Source organism: Nothoprocta perdicaria, unplaced genomic scaffold, assembly GCF_003342845.1.
Source record: "Nothoprocta perdicaria isolate Ctin4 unplaced genomic scaffold, notPer1 scaffold_20, whole genome shotgun sequence".
Taxonomy (NCBI): domain Eukaryota; kingdom Metazoa; phylum Chordata; class Aves; order Tinamiformes; family Tinamidae; genus Nothoprocta; species Nothoprocta perdicaria.
Genome location: NW_020455205.1, coordinates 4,541,817 through 4,559,800, shown reverse-complemented (window position 1 = coordinate 4,559,800; position 17,984 = coordinate 4,541,817). Strand labels below are relative to the sequence as shown.

General features: G+C 35.9%; 2 protein-coding genes across 4 annotated transcripts in view; one reads left to right on the top strand and one right to left on the bottom strand.

Moving 5' to 3' along the window:
- RPAP2 (RNA polymerase II associated protein 2) overlaps positions 1-1,239 on the bottom strand; it is a 32,585-nt gene extending 31,346 nt beyond the window's left edge. The window contains exon 1 of the mRNA XM_026038023.1: positions 1,051-1,239. Coding sequence (XP_025893808.1) covers positions 1,051-1,239 — 189 coding nt within the window. The remainder of the gene's footprint in view (positions 1-1,050) is intronic.
- On the top strand, positions 334-17,905 carry GLMN (glomulin, FKBP associated protein). Of its 3 annotated transcripts, none has more exons than XM_026037885.1 (19): positions 334-835; positions 1,447-1,521; positions 2,018-2,143; positions 3,056-3,175; positions 3,751-3,859; positions 4,125-4,371; positions 4,851-4,950; positions 6,252-6,439; positions 6,877-6,930; positions 7,935-7,965; positions 8,341-8,430; positions 9,814-9,855; positions 9,938-10,011; positions 10,288-10,372; positions 12,070-12,179; positions 13,427-13,490; positions 15,292-15,415; positions 16,719-16,801; positions 16,933-17,905. In XM_026037885.1, the coding sequence occupies exons 2-19, from the start codon at positions 1,456-1,458 to the stop codon at positions 17,026-17,028; spliced, it is 1,809 nt and encodes a 602-aa protein (XP_025893670.1). In that variant the 5' UTR covers positions 334-835; positions 1,447-1,455; the 3' UTR covers positions 17,029-17,905. The 3 variants fall into 3 exon arrangements, with proteins under 3 accessions (XP_025893670.1, XP_025893672.1, XP_025893669.1); XM_026037887.1 differs by having other exon boundaries at positions 334-956; positions 12,073-12,179; XM_026037884.1 differs by having other exon boundaries at positions 334-956.
- Positions 17,906-17,984: the final 79 nt, after the last annotated feature.

The window sequence follows — 17,984 nt, the reverse complement described above, 5'->3', positions numbered from 1 at the left end:
GAGGGAGGGTTCGTGGCGCGCTCCGCGCGGGTGAGTGGGGCCGCGTATGGGCCCGGCGGGCAGGGCTGAGGGGCGAAGAGGCTTCCTCGGGGCGGGCCGGCGGCTGCGGGGCGGGAGCGGGAGCTGCTCGGCTCGGGGCGGCGGAGGCGGCTGAAGCCGCTGGGAAGGGCTCGCCACGGAGGGGATTAAGCGCTAGGGCCTGAGCTGGGCAAATCCTGGCGGCTCCTCGGGTTGTTCCTGGGCTGTAAATGTGTGAAAAGGTCCTGGGCGCTGAAAAGGCGGCAGTGTCGGCGTCCAGGAGCGTGTTTAAATAGTGCGGGGACAAGCTAGCAAGATGCTGTAACATGAAGCAGGGCTGTGCTAAGGCAGCGCCCGAGAATCCCAAATTAAATTTCAGGCCAGAGACACGGCTGCCTCGTAGCAAGGTAGAAATGCTGAGATTGTTGGTTGAGAACAGCGAGTTATTTATTCATTCAATGGTAAAATTCATACAGGTGCTCGATAGGTTAAGGTGAACTTTTGAGTTTTGGTCGACTGATTTTTGTAAGCTGTCAGAATAGCTTAGGTATCTTGGAATTGCCTTAGCTGGGTCAAACCAAAGGGGAAGAGGGATGATACATTGAGATGTCTGTAAATACAAAGCTTGGATATTTCCCTGAAAGTGAACTGTTCCTCCAAGTGATCCGTGCGTATACGGACACAGTGATTATATAACCGTATTTATGCTTGTGGAATTGCTGTAAAATATGAAGATTGTGACTACTGCTGTGACATCCATGTGAGAAAATTGAACTGAACTTTATTGCAAGTCATGGCCCAGACTAGGCAAAGCTTGGTATGAGTTTTTTTTGTTTGTTTTAGTTTGAATTAAGCTCAGATGTTTATCCTAATCACTTTTGTCAACAGCAACTTCAGTGCCTAGAGCTAAAAGGCCACTGAACTAGCAGAAGAAGGAGGTAAATAATTCTGCGCGTGTAATCCCTATGGGACTAAAATGCTGGTTTCTGTGTGAAAACACAGACTGGCACGGCGGTTGGCTGAGGTGCGCACGTGCAGCGAGCTCGTCCCATCGGGGTGATCACGGCAGATGTGCGCGGGGCGCCGCGCCTGCCGTGCCGCGGGCCCGGGCTCTGCGGCGTGCGGGGCACGTCCGCGCAGGAGCCGAGGCCTCCTGGCTTCCCACGGTGACCCTGGTAGCACTTGGAAAATCCTCCCCTGTGCACAGAACGTAGGCTCCATCAAGTAAACTGCAGGAGGCGGAATAATATAGCGTGCGCTTCTTAAAGGTGCTCCTATCTTTTCTGTCGTTCAGCCTTTAGAATATTTGTATTAATTGCTGTCACTTTTCTGTTTAGCATTTTTTGATACTGTGATTATGTGATTATTTTTCAACCTCTGTTTTGACTTTGTGTGGTTCAATAGTGCACTCTCTTAAATTTATAACAGAAGTTTTAAATGCCGGAAGAGCAAAGCCAAACTACAATGGCTGTTGATGAGCTTCAAGCCATAATACAACGATGCGTAAGTACTTCTCATAAGAGCTGTAGGTGCCAGCAGTGTAATTTTGTCATTATATACTGTAATTTAAAGCAAAATCACCTTAAAATGTAGGACAGTTGTTAGCAGAGCTCCTCACTGGGCTGCTGGCTTTAGCTGTCATGTGTCATTGCCTTCTTTTTGGTGCTTGTCCCAAGATACTTCTGTGGTGACTTCTGCCTCTCAGAGGAGGATGTGCTCTTGTTTCACTTAGCAGTAACTGTCTGTAAAGGAAAACACTAGCAGGTTGTTATAGAAAGCATCTTAAATAATGCACTGTGTCTGGACTTGGAAAATACTGTTGAAATACTGCTTTCTTTTTTGTAGTAGCTCTCAGTGATTTTTTAGTATGTAAAAAATGATATACAAGAAAAGTTCTAATGACATTTCATTCAACTTTGAAATTAAAACTTAAGTTTACTTATTTTTTTAAATTCCTATTTTATAAATATGTAGTTAAACATGGATGTTTTCTTTCTAGCAAATTCTGGAAGAAGCTGATTTCAAGGGAGAAGATTTTAATTTATTTCAGGTAGCAGGCCAGAAATGTTTAGAAGATGGATATGCAGCTCAGTTATTAGAAGTAGTTCAAAATGAGAAAAATAAGGTGAGTTTAGATTTGAATTAAATATCAGCTGTGTGGTAAACACACTATGAAATAGATAAAACTGTGTATGAAGCAGGAAAACTACCTCCACTGTGGATTAAGTGTGCACATATGAGTAGTCAATCAGTTGTGCATAATAAGTGCCTATTTTAGTAATATGAGTTGTTACAGCTTGTGTACTCAAGTCATGGTAATCTTAACAAAGCTATTAAGAGCTGATTTTCAGTGAATTAAACAGAAAAGAAAAAGAGAGGCTAGCTCATAATGATGAGAAAATGTCAGTGGACAGACCTCTGTTGCAGGAGAGAGTATTTCAGATGTAAATAACATTGGACAGATTTTTAAGAGCAAGCAGCTAGCTAAGCTGATGCTAATAGAACTGGGGCAGTTTGGGGAACTGGGAGAACATGTTTGCACTGAATACAGATAAATACAAAGTCTAAAAGGATGGGATTTTTTGGCAGTGTTACTTGAAGTTCACAGTCTGGTTATAATCTCAGAGAATCTGAAAAGCAACTGGAGATACTGAAGAAATGAGCTGTTCCATGGACAAAATATTGTGCAACAGTATTTATTTCCTTGATTTGGCTAATCAAAAACCAGCAAAACCCCTCTACCTAGTCCTATTTGAGATGTTTTGTCTAACAAATTTGTGGAAATATATATCAGGATGTTTGAAATAATATACAGAAGAAAACTATAGAGAATATGCAGCTATGTTGCCAGATATGGGGAGACACATAGTGTGCACAGAGATTTATTATAATAGATAGTAAATTTTCAGTGGCATTATCATGTTATTCATTACAACCAGTGCATTGATCTATTGTCATTTTTGGCCTTTGTGTGCATGGTATTCTGTATTTAGAAGTTATGCAGTTTTGGTTTATTCTCTGAAAATCTGGTTTGCAGGTTATCATCAAGAATATGGGTTGGAACCTCATTTGTCCTCTTGTTAGATGTATTTTAATGTATAAACAGGAAGATGATAACAGAGAACACTGCCTGAAGATACTAGATCTGCTGGTGCAGGTATGACTGAAATACATTAAGGCAGTAATTGTACCAAAGGGTTTTTGTTGTTCTGTGTTTTTTGTTTGTTTTGTCTTTTAACCTGGGCTTTTTTGCTTATTTCCATTATTTTCCCTTATTTTGCATATTAACTTTTTGATTTGGCCTGAATTTCATCTGAATTAGAAACAAGGGTAGTATCGGAGAGATAATTAACCTCTTACAACATTTGTGAAATTAGCTACTAGATAAAACAAAGAACTGTAAAGCTACTGTGAAGAAAAAGGCAGACAGAGCTCATCTTTTAGAAAGTCGTTTGGTAGCCTTCCACTATAGTCAGCCTCTGCCATAGCTTCTATATCTTGATTAGGTTCTGATGTGGTAGGAAAATAAGCCTTAATCTGTGCACATACATGTGCTTTCTACAGAAGACGTTAACAAGTACTTATCTTACTTGCTTTCCTTAAAGATTATTTTGGATGTTTGGATCTGCTTTCTTTGATGCACAAGAGCTTCTTTGCTGCCATTTGTTTGTGGTGGGGCTTTTAGTTCCTGTCTATGATGATTAAAAAATAAGCCATGTTCTTTCCTTGCAGCTATGTAACGCAAAGGAACTTTTTTTAGGTTTACTTGAGCAGATTGAGCAGACCTCTGGAGAGCAAGTATGCAAAACTGTCATGTTATTGCTTCAGCCTTTGCAGACAGGTAATGTTCACTTTCTTGCATGATTTTGAAAGGTGTATGTGCTCTAGTAGTTATTTGCCAATATCAACACTGGTCATGTTAACTGCAGTATATGAGGCTGACTGATTGTATTGGCTAATCTTGACATACTTGTGCATGTCTTTTCAGGCATCATTCTCCTGCCCCCACTGAAACAAAAGACTTTCTTAAGCAATTACTTTGTTGTTGACTTTTTTTCCTCCAGCAAGTAATAATGTTGTGTCTTGAACTGTTTTCTTTATTTCAGTGCTTTTCAAACTTCAGAACAAGAAGGCCTACTCAGTGGGTTTGTCTTTGGCTGTGATAATGAATCAGCTCACTCCTTTGCCTGTACCTTACACAAAACAACAAGTACAAGAAGATAAGCTCGGTCTCTGTCAATGTTGTAATGCTGTTGTGGACTTCGCTAAACCTTTTGTGAGTGAAGTTGTTAAAAACATGGAAAAGTCATCAGATTGCAATGATACGGAGCTGAAGGAAGAATTACTAAAATTGTGAGTATATCAGCTCATATATTGCCATAATGTAACATAATGCAGTTGGAATATATTGCACAGACAGTAAATAAATCATCTTGCTAGTGTTTTATAATGCCGCTGATTTATATAAACTAATGCTGTGTTTTTCAAAAACAAGTGAAATGAGGAAAGAAGAAAGAAAAATAATAAAAAATAATTTTTAAATACAGGAAAATGATAAAAGAAAAAAATAAAAGCAGTCACTGTGGTATGGAGCAGATTTACTTGTCTTCTGCTTCTTTTCAAGCTTGCAGTAGCAAGGATAATCCCATTCTGGAGGTGAAGTCTAAGTGGAGGTTTTAGAGGGGCATTCTTTTTTTATGCTCCTTGGAATACCAGGAATAGCAGCATCTATTGAGTATAGACTTTACTTTTGGTCCTCTCTGACATCATTGTAGTCTGTACTTATGACCTTTCTGGTGATTTTATTTAAGCGTTGCCCCTTTCTATTTCAGCTGTATGAAAAGCCTTAAATACCCGTTGCTAACAGCTCAACTTGACCAACTTGAAAGCAGTGATGAACATCCCTTTAGACACTTCGCAACTGAAATTATAGTAAGTGCAGTCAGAATGAATTAGTGTATGCCAAACCAGTTATGTTCAGAATTCCCTACCATTGGTTCTAGAGAGAATTTACATGGACCTGTAAGATGGTGCTTACTCTGAGAAAGATGTGGAATAGTTTCAGATCCCATCTCTAGAACCAGTACATCTCATAGACTAAATTTTACTTCTCTCTAATCCCATTTGGGCTGCTGTCTGAATCAGCAGCTGTTTCTTTGCTGTAACTGTTTTTTGTTTTGTTTTGTTTCGTGTAGTTAGATTTTTTTACTTGTGATTGCATGCATTTTTTTCCCCAGGAGGTCTTGATTAGAGCACTAGGTGGAACTGCTGTGTGAATCGAGCAGGGTTGTCTGTAAAATATTTACTTCATTTGATGCTGAACTTGTAAGGTGTACAGTAAAGGAGACAGGGATTATTAGAAGATGATCTAATGGCTAAGATGGTTGAATGCTGCTCTGAAAAAATGTTTTGTTTTATTCCTACTTTTCCCATTTTCTACTTTAGCATAATGTAATACCAAGATTTTTATACAATTTTTTTTTTTACAAAACACTTTTTTTTTCTTCTCCTTCCCTACCTGTATTAAATTGCTCTAGCTATTTATAGAAGTTAGTAATGATAGTTGCTGTTAAGCTCAGTAGAGCCACGGTTTAAATATTTGACATGTTATGTAATGCTAATTCTCCGAAAGGTCCAAGCAGGATAATCCCAGAACAGTGAGTTAACCTCAGTCTCTGCTTCCTCCACAATCTTTGCAGTATGAACTGTGCAATCTCAAAATCTCACAGGAATGTGTGGGGGAGAATATGCTAACATTTGTGAAGTGCTCCTTTTCCTATTTGATGCATCATTGGAAAAGAAGGCATTATAGAGTGATTCTACCTTTAAAGCCCATCTTGCCTTTTGTAGATACACCTTGTGTCACCTATTGAACAATGAAGAGAGAGCAAAATATTAAACAAGTATTCTGTAAACTGAAAAATGCAAGAGTCCTGGGACATAATGTGATTATAAAGTTATCATTATTATTGGTAGCACATGGGGACAACCAGGGCTTTGCAGACTTTGTCTTATGCCAATATGTGAGTGCCTGATTTTCCTGTCCTAATAACATCTTTCTCACAATTGTATTTTTCCTGGATTTTTTTTTTTTGTGTGTGTGTGTATGCATATATATCATAAATAGTCATAGAGTATCTTCAATAGCATTTACTATGTAAGAGATTTTTTTTGTAAATATGAGGCTTGAAACTTTTAAAGATGAATATGTGCAACCTGACTTTCTTTTTTAGGACATCTTACAAGATATGAGAGAATTAATACAATTAGTGTTTTCACATCATAAAGACAGAAGTCAGTCCTGGGAGAACAAGGAGTTTGCAGACATAGAACAAAAGAATTCTGCAGAGTCTTTGGCATGTCTGTCATATCTGATGTTTGTTCACTATTTTGGTATTGATTACTTTCCTATGGTATTTAGGTAAGAGCTATTCTTACTCGTTTATGATAAGTGTTTGCTTTGAATTGTCTTTATGAGTAGAATAAAACTTGTATTTAAAAATAGGTATGGAAAACTGTATTTTTTTATTTGTTTTATGGTAACATTTATGAGTTTATATTTTATTTAGCTCATATTATATGCATAAGTAAAACTCCATTCCGCACATCACTTAATTGTACACAAGGTGGTGTTTTAAAGAAAATGATTATTAGTGATACATTGAAAATTAACATATATTTCAATTTTATATTTATATATGGATGCCACATAAGAATTACAGCAGTTTGAATTACTGACTCTCAAAACACGCTAAGCCTATCAAATATATTAAATAACTGCTGTATGAAAATGTGTAATTGTGCAAGTCACCTACATGGCTTATGCAATTTAATATAAATGTGTTTTTTTTCTTTTAGTCCATCGTACCTGCTGCAATGCAATATGGCACACATTGAAGTCCTGTTGAACAGGTAGGTTTATGTCGTAGTTGGTGTCCTGAGTAATGTGGGATTCCTTTGTGTATCTTAGTGTATATTTCTGTATTACTCTGTGCGTGTGTGCGCGTGCGTGCATGCATGTGCGCATCTGGTGGTTTTTTTGTTTTTTTCAGTGATACTTAATTGAATAAAACTTGGAATATACCAAGTATGCCCAGGAGAGGTCTCTTAAGCAGAGAATTCAAGTGATGAATTGCAGAATATGATGGCTTTATTTTTTTTCTGCAGAGATATGAAAAGTTGTCCTAAGTATTAAGTTAATGTTTTCAGCTCTGCTGTGATATCATTTTTAAAAGCCTTATTCTGAAAATGCCAAACTAAGAGCATTTATACAATGCAGAACAATTGGAATATATATTTATTTGTATTTCTGTAACAATCAGGTTACTATTAAAGAAGACTATGCTATTTGATTAAAGGTCAGGCTTTCTAGAGGAAACCATACTTTTCCATTGTCATAGAAAGTAATTATTTGATATTCTGGAAGTGGCACTGTTGACCAAACACTTCTAGTACTGCTAGAGAAAGGGTTTCTTGTTATGACTGCTTACCATTTCCTGTTAAAATTTAAATAAAACTTAAATGGTCTTTTCATATTAGCACTTGCTGTCTTTCCCCTTAGCTTATGGAACTGTGCAAATGGAATCCTCTGGGAAAAGTTCCATTCTTTTTGTTAATTAATATCTTGATACCTGTGGGACCTGAGCTTGTGCCTTTAAACTTTAATAAATACTGAGAAGAAATACTACTTTTTACCTTAAAGACATGATTCAAATTTGCAGCCTCTCCATTAGTCCTGTATATTCTACAAGTTTTTGAAAAGAGTAATGAAGATGATAGGAAAAAATGCGAAATTGTTGAGGGCCAGGTTGCTTTATGTTATCTCTTCTCGAACTTTTACTACTTCTGAAATAAAAATAGTGGGTTTTTTTCAGTATGCATCTGAAATTTGTTCATGTCTATTTTTTTTCCTCTAGAACTGAAGAATCTGTCTTATCCAAAGGACTTGTAAGTTTTCTTTTGCTTTATTAAATTTTCATTGTTTGAATGTTTGTTCTTCCCAATTTAAGTAATAGTGCTTATAGAATACTATAGAGTAGAAATCTTTTTAGTTTTCCTTTCCAGCAGAAGTACAAATGATAGCTCAGATGATAATTCTGATTACAGTTTCAGAAATATTTTGAGGCTTAATTAGGTGTTCTTCAGTTTTGCAAATTATTCTGCATTTATTGAACTTCTCACATTTGCATAAATCTTTAAATTACCGTTATCATTTATGTTTGTAATTCCTCGGAGCTCTGTATACATGAGTAAGCATTTGTAGCAAAGGAGTTTTTAGCTGTAAAGTGTTAAGCATTTCAATTTTTTTCTTCTCACTTGCAGGAACTGTTTGAGAGTGTGTTATTAAGAATGGAAGATAATAGCCTGCTCCATCAGTATTTAGAACTCAGCAATTTTATTACTGTACCTCAGGTAATAAGATGAAGCATCTAGAAGTCTTCAAAATTTGATTATAAATCATATCTGGCAATTTTTGAGGTATTTAAGAGAGGACATATTACGAGCCTTTATATCTGTACTTATATTGACAAATCAAAACCTGTCATGCATGCGGTATCTGCCATGTGCAATAATTGTTCTTACTCTCCAGCAGCTTCACGCTAGCTCTGGGCCTTCTGCTTGTTCAATAGGGCAGCAGTACTCACGAGAAACGATCATGCTCACTGTGTGGCCAGTGACAGCCTTTCACATTGATATAACACAATGGGGAAAGAGGTGAAGATATGAAGAAAAATGTAAAGCAGAGGCAGCTTCTCCTTGAAGGATGAGAAGGAATTTTCATAGAAAAGGCTTCTCTTCCCAACCCACACGCAGGAGAGGGATTACACCACCTCCTTTTGCTGCTACAGCTCTGCCCCAGCTATCTGCTTGTGCAATTGTGAAATATTGTCATAAATACTACGTAAATGGAGAATTCCTTCTCTGGTATCTTAACTGAAAAACTGTAAAGTTGGAAGCATACTTCTGTGTTTTCAGCTGCCTGAAACCTCATTGCATATATTAATTTCTTTTAGACTTGAATTTTGAAAACTTAAATATTTCTGATTGTTCTTCTGCAAAGCAGGAGGTATCATTATTCCTTTTTTTTACTCCCGTGTATTCGATACAATGTCAGTGTCAAGTCTTTCTTAAGTTATCCATTACTCTAGCACCAGCAACGATTTGATTAAACTTAATTGATTTAAAACATAACATTATTCCTTATATTCTTTTTGAATTGTTTAAATTGTTTAAATTGAAACAAGGCCTATGTTTTGTGACACTCAACAGAAACAGGCACCTAAATGTTACTGGTCACAGTAGATTTGTTCCATGTGGAGTCTAAAAATAGACTACTTAGAAAGTGTAACTCAAATGGCAGCGTATAACAAACATATCAGAAGGCTTCAGTGTTTTCCTGTGTTGAACTTGCAAGTAGGTCTTTCCTAAATGCTAGAGCATGAAATTTCAATGACAATTAAAATATATTTAGTGCATATATAATCTGCTCAGCCAGGGTAGGCACTGGTCTTGTTTGAAAGACAGTTGTGCCATCTGTCATGCTTGGTATTTTGCCCTTTCCTTGCAATTCTGATACCTTACTGAATTCTTATTTGGCCAGAGCAATAGAAGGATAGTATTCTTCTATTTCAGCCATAGCTTTCAGACACTAAAGCCAACATTAACTTCTCTAATTTGGTCTTCTCATAGGCATGATTTTTTAAAAAATATATATATTTTAAGTAGGTTTTAGATTTAATGCAAGGATAATTAAACTGAACATAATTAAAATTTGTTTCCTTTGTTTTGTTGCAGAATTTGGTGAAAGTTATGACCCTTTGTCCCATAGAGCATCTGGTATGTAAGATGACCCTTAGAATGAGCTAAATGCTGAATTTTAAAAATTGTAATAAATCGTATATCTTCTTCTTTTCTTTAGCGGAAGAAAAGTTTAAATATTTTGCAGTTGTTTATAAACAAGTTCGATGCAGAGGGAAAATACACATTATTCAGGTATGCATCCGGGTTATTGTAGATTGTGCAATATCATAGTGTGGGATTTATTTATTTGTTTACAATTTAGTTGCCTAGAAAGTCTCAGAAATCATTGCAGTTACCTGGGAAAACAGATTTATTATGTTAATTTCTGGCTAAATAATAAGTTTCAAACATATGTCAAAAATGCTGACTGAACTCTAACTTCATCAATAAGGCCATAACATCACCTAAGTTTTGAGCTAACTATTATTGATAGCTTTCAGAGCATAATCTCTCTATTTTGTTTTCCAGATGCTTACTGAAGACAAGCAACCATGCTGGCGTGGAAGGATACATTATTAAAAACATAAAAGATCAGATTCACTTAGCATTAATGGTGAGGCTATTATCATTAAAAGACCAAGTTGCCACATAAAAATTCTCTCAAGTATTACGTTAGGGAAATATGTATAACTTAATGTTAATAAGCTATGTATAGCTTAAGCAGTGATCAGAGAGTCCTAGAACCGTTGTGGTTGGAAAAGACCCTCAGGCCCGAGTCCAGCTGTAAACCCATCAGGCCCACAGCTGCTCTAGCCCCTGCCTCTCAGGGCCACATTCACACATTTCTTGAACACTGCCAGGGATGGTGACTCCACCACTTCCCAGGGCAGCTGATATTAAAAATAATTAAAATTAACTGAATTAAAAATAAATACTGCATTGAAAAATATGAAAAATATGATTAGATTAAGATTGGGAAATGATATAGTTAAAGGTTTTAATTTAGCTTCTTTCTGCATATGTATTTTTACATTATAATTTTATATATATACTAGTAATTGTATGGTCTTCTATTTTAGCAACAGGTTATTGCCTTTTCTGTACTTGAAACACATGTTCTTAAGGTAAAGAGGAACCACTCAGTATCTGGTTTTATCTTTACAGTTTCTCATTTCTCCAGCATAATTTAAACCCTGAAGTCCTGACAGATTGATTAAATTTTTCATAGAGTTTTATAGGAACAGTCAGCATTATAATAGAATGGCTCACAAATGTTAAATTTATCAAAAAATGTTGAGCCAAATCAAAGCTATTTAAATCATATTTTATCATCAGAAAGATGATAAAGTCAGAAAACTTAATTAAAAATAAATTAGCTCAGTCTTTTTTTTTTCTTTTTCACTACTTGAGGCTTTTTTTTCCTAAGCATATTTGATTCGCAGGGATATGGCCTTTATTTAAATGGGTCAATGTGGTATATTCATGCATATTTTATGCTAGCATTTTTATCATTTAACACATTCAGGCTGTTAATTCACTATTTTCCAATGTAATACTATTTTTTAAATGATAGTTAACCCTGTATATTGAATGGTCCAGGGGTGAAGAAGATAAATATTATAAAAACTCTTTTTAAAATGGTATTTTCAGACTAGAAGTTTTTGATTGTGCAAATTCAAAATTTTCCTGATACTATTTTTGTAGCATTTCCTGGCTGTCTAAAAGATAAATCTTTTCAGAATTTCATCATATAAATTTGAATATTCTAGGTTTATTACATAAAATTTTATTGTGGACGTAATGAAATAAATGAATGGCAATAGCAACTCTTAGTTTTTCTGCCTAGTTAGTCTTAGTCTTCTCCGTCTATATCCACAATTACTTTCCCTGACCTTAGCATTTGAAAAGCAAAGCCAGGAACGCGTGCTGTGACATGGTATGACACAATACTGTCATGATACAAATACACTTGCTGGTAAAGGTAACTAATTGTTCCTTACTTCAGTATAAAAAGAGAATGCCTAATACCATTTGTTAAGTTTATGTAAACGAATATTAACTATGTTGATGATGATGATAGGATGAAGAGGTGGAGAATTCATTCAGATGAATTGAAAAAGAACATTTTGGCATGGAGAAACAAATTGGAGAGGAATATGTCTCCTTTTGAGAAAACTAGTTTATTTTGATCACCTTTAGTAACTAGAAAATACTTGCACTTCTGATTTTGTTTTGTTTCCCCCATACTATAGTTAATACTTAAGATTTATATTTTGTACACAGCTGAACTTTTTGTATTTTTTTTTTCAGAAGGTGGGTGACAACAACTGGTTTACAGGACATCACCTGGTCTCCCTTTTAGATTTAGTGCTTTTGCTTCCTGACGGTGCTGAGACAGACCTTCTGCAAAATTCAGATAGGTGAGCTGTAACCACGAGTAGAAACATTGCTGGGTTTCGATCATCTCAAAGAAAATGTCAAACTATCTTGAATGTATCAATGTGTTTTCATCACTTATTTCAACCATCTTTTCAACTGACTCTATATAAAAAATGTCCCAATCAATTATTTTGAGGTTAACAATGAGAAGGATATTCCTTTTGCATCCCTGCAGAACTAATAGGTAGAGCATAATTCCTTGAGGGTTGTGGGAGTTTGTCAGGTTTCTGCAGAAGCAAGAAAGGAAGTTTAGCACCTGGAGAAATGAGAGAAAAAAAAAATGTGATAAATTACTTTAGTGATAGAAACAGTGAATATATACGAAAGCACCTGAACAGCAATACTGCCACTAACAAATAAAACAATAACTGGAAATGCATCTGAAAAATCTCATGTATAGGACAAGGGTCTTTCTCTACTGCAAGTAAAGATTGGGCTTGTAAATTAGCAGGGTAATGGTGTTCAGATGAAGCACACTTACCTCCTTAAAATCCCACAGGTACAATCCATAACTGGAAGTAGTGCTGCTCTTTATTTGGAAATATCAATAACTTTTGCTAAAAATTAGCACAAAAGTAAAAGCGATATTTTAAAAATGCTCACAGTAAAAAATCAGTAATGCTGTTTCTAAGAGAGCTGTTGCTGTTTGGATTGCCAGTGATGCATTTTGTGAGGGGGAAGGTATACATCTTTTTGGGTATTCCTGTTTCTTTGCTCCCTCCCTCATGATAGTATGAGTGTTTCTCACATAATCAGAAACAAGAAAAAGATGTTCCAGCACATGTGCTGGAGAAAGAGAAAAGAAAGAAAAATCATAGATGCTAATGTGCGAGTGAGGGAGAAGATGAAATGCAGGAAGTTAGTAAGCTCTGTATTCATTCTTCATTCTTAAATGAAGTTTCTTAAATTCTTAAATTTAAGTTTCTTAAATTCTGTAATACAGTTCAATCTCTTCATAAAATCTTTTCCTCACAATCACTAACCCTCTCTGGTCTGCTGCCAGTATTAACCTTAATTGTAAAGTGTCAACTTGTGTTGTAAAAAGGAAGTTCCTGTACTCTGGTGCTCTGGATCAGCCGATACTGCTCAGGAGAGCTCAGGAGATGAGTGGTTGCATTTTGTGTAAATGGATGCTTTTAGGATGCCTGGCTATTAGACAATCCAAGTTATTAATACTGTAATGTAAAACTGTACTTTAAATGATTAATAGTATATTTTTAATTCACAGGATTATGGCATCACTAAACCTGCTGAGATACTTAATGATTAAGGATGGCGAATATGATAATCAGGTAAGTGTTTGCCACTTAGCTGCTGCATGGCTTTCCAACGCAGTGTGTTATGATGGTTCTGGGGTTTTGCTGTCCAGCTGCAGTTGCTGGCCACGTGTCCCTGGATAGTCAAGGGAAAGCTCAGTGTGTACATTTCTAACTAGGTCAACATAAGGATTCCATATTCTAGCAATTGATTTATCATTTTGTGTGCCTCTGGCTTGCATTGTGCCACGTTGAAAAGCCACTAGAACTGTTCATATTTTGTTTTCAGACTTCATTCCACTACTGAAAGCCCCGTTATTCAACTAACAAATGCAGCTTCTGTTTATTCTTTTTTTTCATTATTATGTCCCAACATCCCTCTGATCCATGCAGTTCAGTCAGTTTTTTTACCAGATGACAATGTCATCTGATCTCCTTTGATTTTGCATTAAAATACTTTTAAAAATCAGTGACTGATATTCTTGACAGTTTAAAAATCACTTTCTTTTAAAATACTGAATTTTTTTGATCCATTTTCAGAGCACTTCAGTTTGAGTACACGTTTAGTATGTGCTTAGTGATCTTACTGGTCTAAATAGAATGATGATAAAATAGTAATTAATTCTTCACCAAAACAATTGTGGGGAAAAAGGATAATAATAGTCTTCAACTAATACATTTCTAATTTACTCTTAATGTAACTAGTTAGGATTGATAGACTCTATCCATATTTCAGATTTATGGAGTGATTTCTATTTAAGTGCTCATTATGGTCTGCTCGGTTTCATATAAATTTTATAATGCCTAGCTCTTTCAAGAAAGAGAGACAGCTTCCTTTACTACTTTTAAAAATCTATACAAAGGAGTGCACAGTGGTTGCAGGAACGCTGCCTGTTGTCTGGCATGAAGCATTTCCCTTTGGCTTCATGAGAAAAGAGCGTCGCCTCTTCCGGCTGCTTCTTTCAGCCCTGCATGTTCTTATTCATATTTATTGCACTTCCTATAGTGCAAATGGAACATAAGCAAACTGCTCATAAACTACCTGCTCTTTAAGGCGGGGTCAGATACTTTGATTGCTCTGTAGCAAGTGCTTTTATTAACTGAGCGTAAAAATGAGTATTTTTCTGGAAGGTTACTTTGCCATTGAAGCGCCATTCAAGTGGAAGTAATTACCAGTCTTTTTATTAGACCAATTAACTTTATCATTTGACATTAAAATTTGGTGCATTTTCCCCTGTAATCCACAATACCCTTTACCATTGAGAACTGTTATTTTTGTCCTCCCTACACTGCTTTTTAAGGCCATTGCCTGAAGAAAGGAGTCTCATAAATGGCTCTTAGATGTAAAGACACAAAGACTTGCTTTATATTTTTCTTCTACTGCAGTTTTTTAATTGAAAGCTTCTAAGGTGCCAAAGCAGAGAAATTTTCTCATACTGCATAACCGGGAACCAGCTTCTTTTTGAGCTTCTTTTCTTTGCCCCTCTTGTTTTTTGACTTTTGTAAACTCTTTCCTTCACCCATCCCAAACTAGAGAAGGGTTCATTTAGCTCTTTGGTTACTCTGCCTTGGCTCACAAATTAATACAAAGCATAACAATAAACTTTTTTTAGTTCTGATTCATTAGGAATCTCAATCAAATCCTCGCACTCTTCGAGTACTAACTGCCATTTTTTGGTTAAAAAATACAGTGAGGTGAAGGTTAGGAATAGGAAAGCAGCTTGTCTTGCCTTGTGAAGTCTACAAGGTGGAATATTTACTTGCACCTGAAAGGTGCATCTGAAAACTTAGCATTGCACAGCTTTACTTTTTAACCTTCTCTCTTCTGTTTGAATAGACTGGGGTCTGGACCATGCTTGCCAAGATTGAACAAAATTTTTTAAAACCGCTGCGCGTAGGACTCAATATGTCAAAGGCTCATTATGAAGCAGAAATAAAGAATAAGAAAGAAAACAGAAGAGGTTGGTTGTTTTCTTCTATATTAGCTTTGTTCTCCGTGTTCTGTAAACAATTGGCAAATGTTATATAGATCATGGGGTTTTTTTTAATTGTACAGACTATTTCAAGTTTCTAAGTAATTCCATAGTTTCTGTACTTGATACTATTAATTTGTCAGAAAAAAATGAACTTATTTTATCTCTTATCACATTCTTAAACCTTACGAATGCAATGAAGTTAGGTCTGTTTGACATTAAACTACCAGATAAAGCCATATACATATACACGTGCTTTTGATTTAAGGTTAGGCAGGGAGATATCTAAGTCTCTTTGTGAAACTGTCCCTTAGTTTTCATAACCGTTGTGGGGAGGTTATTGTTATTGTTATTACAGAAGAAATAATTTAAACAACAGGTAGGTAGTCTCTCAAAGCCTGAAGGATTACCTTCTGCTTTGTGTTTATCTGACACACAGTCAGATTCTAGATGTACATATCCTATAGGGAAGGAGAACTACGGTTACAGCTGCCCTAGGTCATCTCTCTGTATGTCAGATCCTCTGTTCCCTTGTGGACTCCAATATAATTAAGATAGTCCAAGGAATTTGCTTCAGCTACCAAAAAAGTAATGCTTTTTGCCCCAGTTTTATCCTCCTGTATTGCTGTAAACTGAGGAGAAGTTTTTCTGAAGACAACCTGTAGGTAAAGGCTTTAGTCTTTCTCCTGTAGTATATTTTTTGTATGCATTACAATAAATTTCAAGTAAACAGTTTGAATGTAAGAATTTCCGCCTCGGGTTTTAGACTTGCCCTTGTAGTTCTGCCTGCTACAAGAAGGCTGCCTGAAAAAGAAGAGCCTGCAGCCTTTGCTTAATAAAATAAATATTTAATGTCTACATTCATCAAGTCAAGGCCTCCACTATCTCTCTGCATGTGAGAGTATTAAAAAATATTACAGAGTGACAGGATTTTATGACTTGAAGTTGCATTTTAGCTATATAAAATTGTTGTGGAGTACAAGAAAATAGACTAATTGCTGCAGCTGTATTTATTGTATTATATAACTTGTCTAGCACTCCACTTCATAAACAGTAGTGCCAGGAATAGACTGTTTAGTCATATGCTAAATAAAATTCAGAGATGGCTTCCAGGTCAAACTGTGCTCCCCTTGAAGTCCAGCACCTTCCTTCCTCAGCCTTCTGTCAATCCCTAGGTTTGCACTTCTAGCAAGGAATGCTAATGAATGAATGACAATATCTTAAATATTCTTTTAATTCTAAAAGTTATGTGGAACAACAGGATGTTTTTTCTTTGTCTTTTCTCTTACAGATTCAAACAGTTCTAACACAGTCTGTTCTGTAACTGTTAGTGGGGAAAAGCTGCCCGCGATGACTACTGAAATGCAGCTTCAGGTGAGTGCATTTCCTTCAAAGTCAGAAGCACTAAAATGTTCTTTTGGATCTGGAGACAAACATGCATGTACAGCTGATGAAGAAAATCACTGCTGCAATAAAAGTAACATTAATCTCCTTTGTCATTTCAGGTTTTACGCTCAGCTCTCTTCACATTTGATTTAATAGAAAGTGTTCTAGCGCGAGTAGAAGAACTCATTGAAATGAAAATAAAAGCTGTAACATGAAAATATTCATCTCAGCTGAAACATTTGAATAAACATACTTCTTGCAAGCTGATTTTAGCAGTTAGATTTTACTCGAAAAGGAGGCTACCAAACTTTAAAGGAGAGTAGCATAGAATGACTGCTAGAAGAATTGCAAATCCTGCTCTTCACTTGTCTTCTTGCTCTCTTTTCTCCTCTTTTTTGTCTTTTTTTTTTTCTCTTTTATTGTTGCTCTGTGTGATTCACAGAGATGGCCTACTTACTGAAGGGCTTTTTTTTTTCTCAGTCTGACACTTTGTCTGAAGTTTTTGTTCTTGATGGCTTTGTTGTTGTTATCCTGTGGCAAGGAGGCACGGTTGCGCATTTATTTTTCTGTTCACATTTTCAAAACCTGTTGGATAGTATGTGAATCAAGCACTGAATTATAAAGAGATTTACAAAGTTTTAGAGAACCATGAATTAGAAAGCATTACGTAAATGCTCTTTCCATTGGGTCTTATTAACAAACCAACCTCTATATTAACAAAAGGCACTGTAAGCCTCTTGTTATTAATTACAGTAGAGACTATGGTGAAGTGAAACCAGGTTTAAAGAAAAGCAGACATCAATTTTGAGGTAAGAAAGATGATAAAACATAATAGCATAGCAGATGAAACCTGTGTTTAAGAAAATCAATGTATAAGACTTCATAAATATAAGTCTTGATGGATGGGAAACCTATTTTAGAATTATTTTGTTCATCCTTGTCTTTAATTATGAAAAATTTCCTATAGATATATTAAGTAGTTGGGGAAATGACTGTAAGTGGACAAGCTCATATGTTCATATGATGAGTTCATAAGATAAAACCTCAAGCTAAAAATAAGGAAGACTTCTCAATAGTGAAGTTAAAACACATTTTTATTTTTTGTTAGAATGCATTCTTGATATAAAATATGTCAGTTTTGCACTGTATAAGTGTTTAAATTTTCATTCCA

What these genes read in the sequence shown, in the direction of transcription:
- GLMN (XM_026037885.1), top strand. Translation starts at nt 1,456, where the DNA reads ATGCCGGAAGAGCAAAGCCAAACTACAATGGCTGTTGATGAGCTTCAA. An exon ending in TACTTTCCTATGGTATTTAG is followed by an intron (nt 6,440 to 6,876) that starts GTAAGAGCTATT and finishes TTTTTCTTTTAG; the next exon opens with TCCATCGTACCTGCTGCAAT. An exon ending in CTACTGAAATGCAGCTTCAG is followed by an intron (nt 16,802 to 16,932) that starts GTGAGTGCATTT and finishes TTGTCATTTCAG; the next exon opens with GTTTTACGCTCAGCTCTCTT.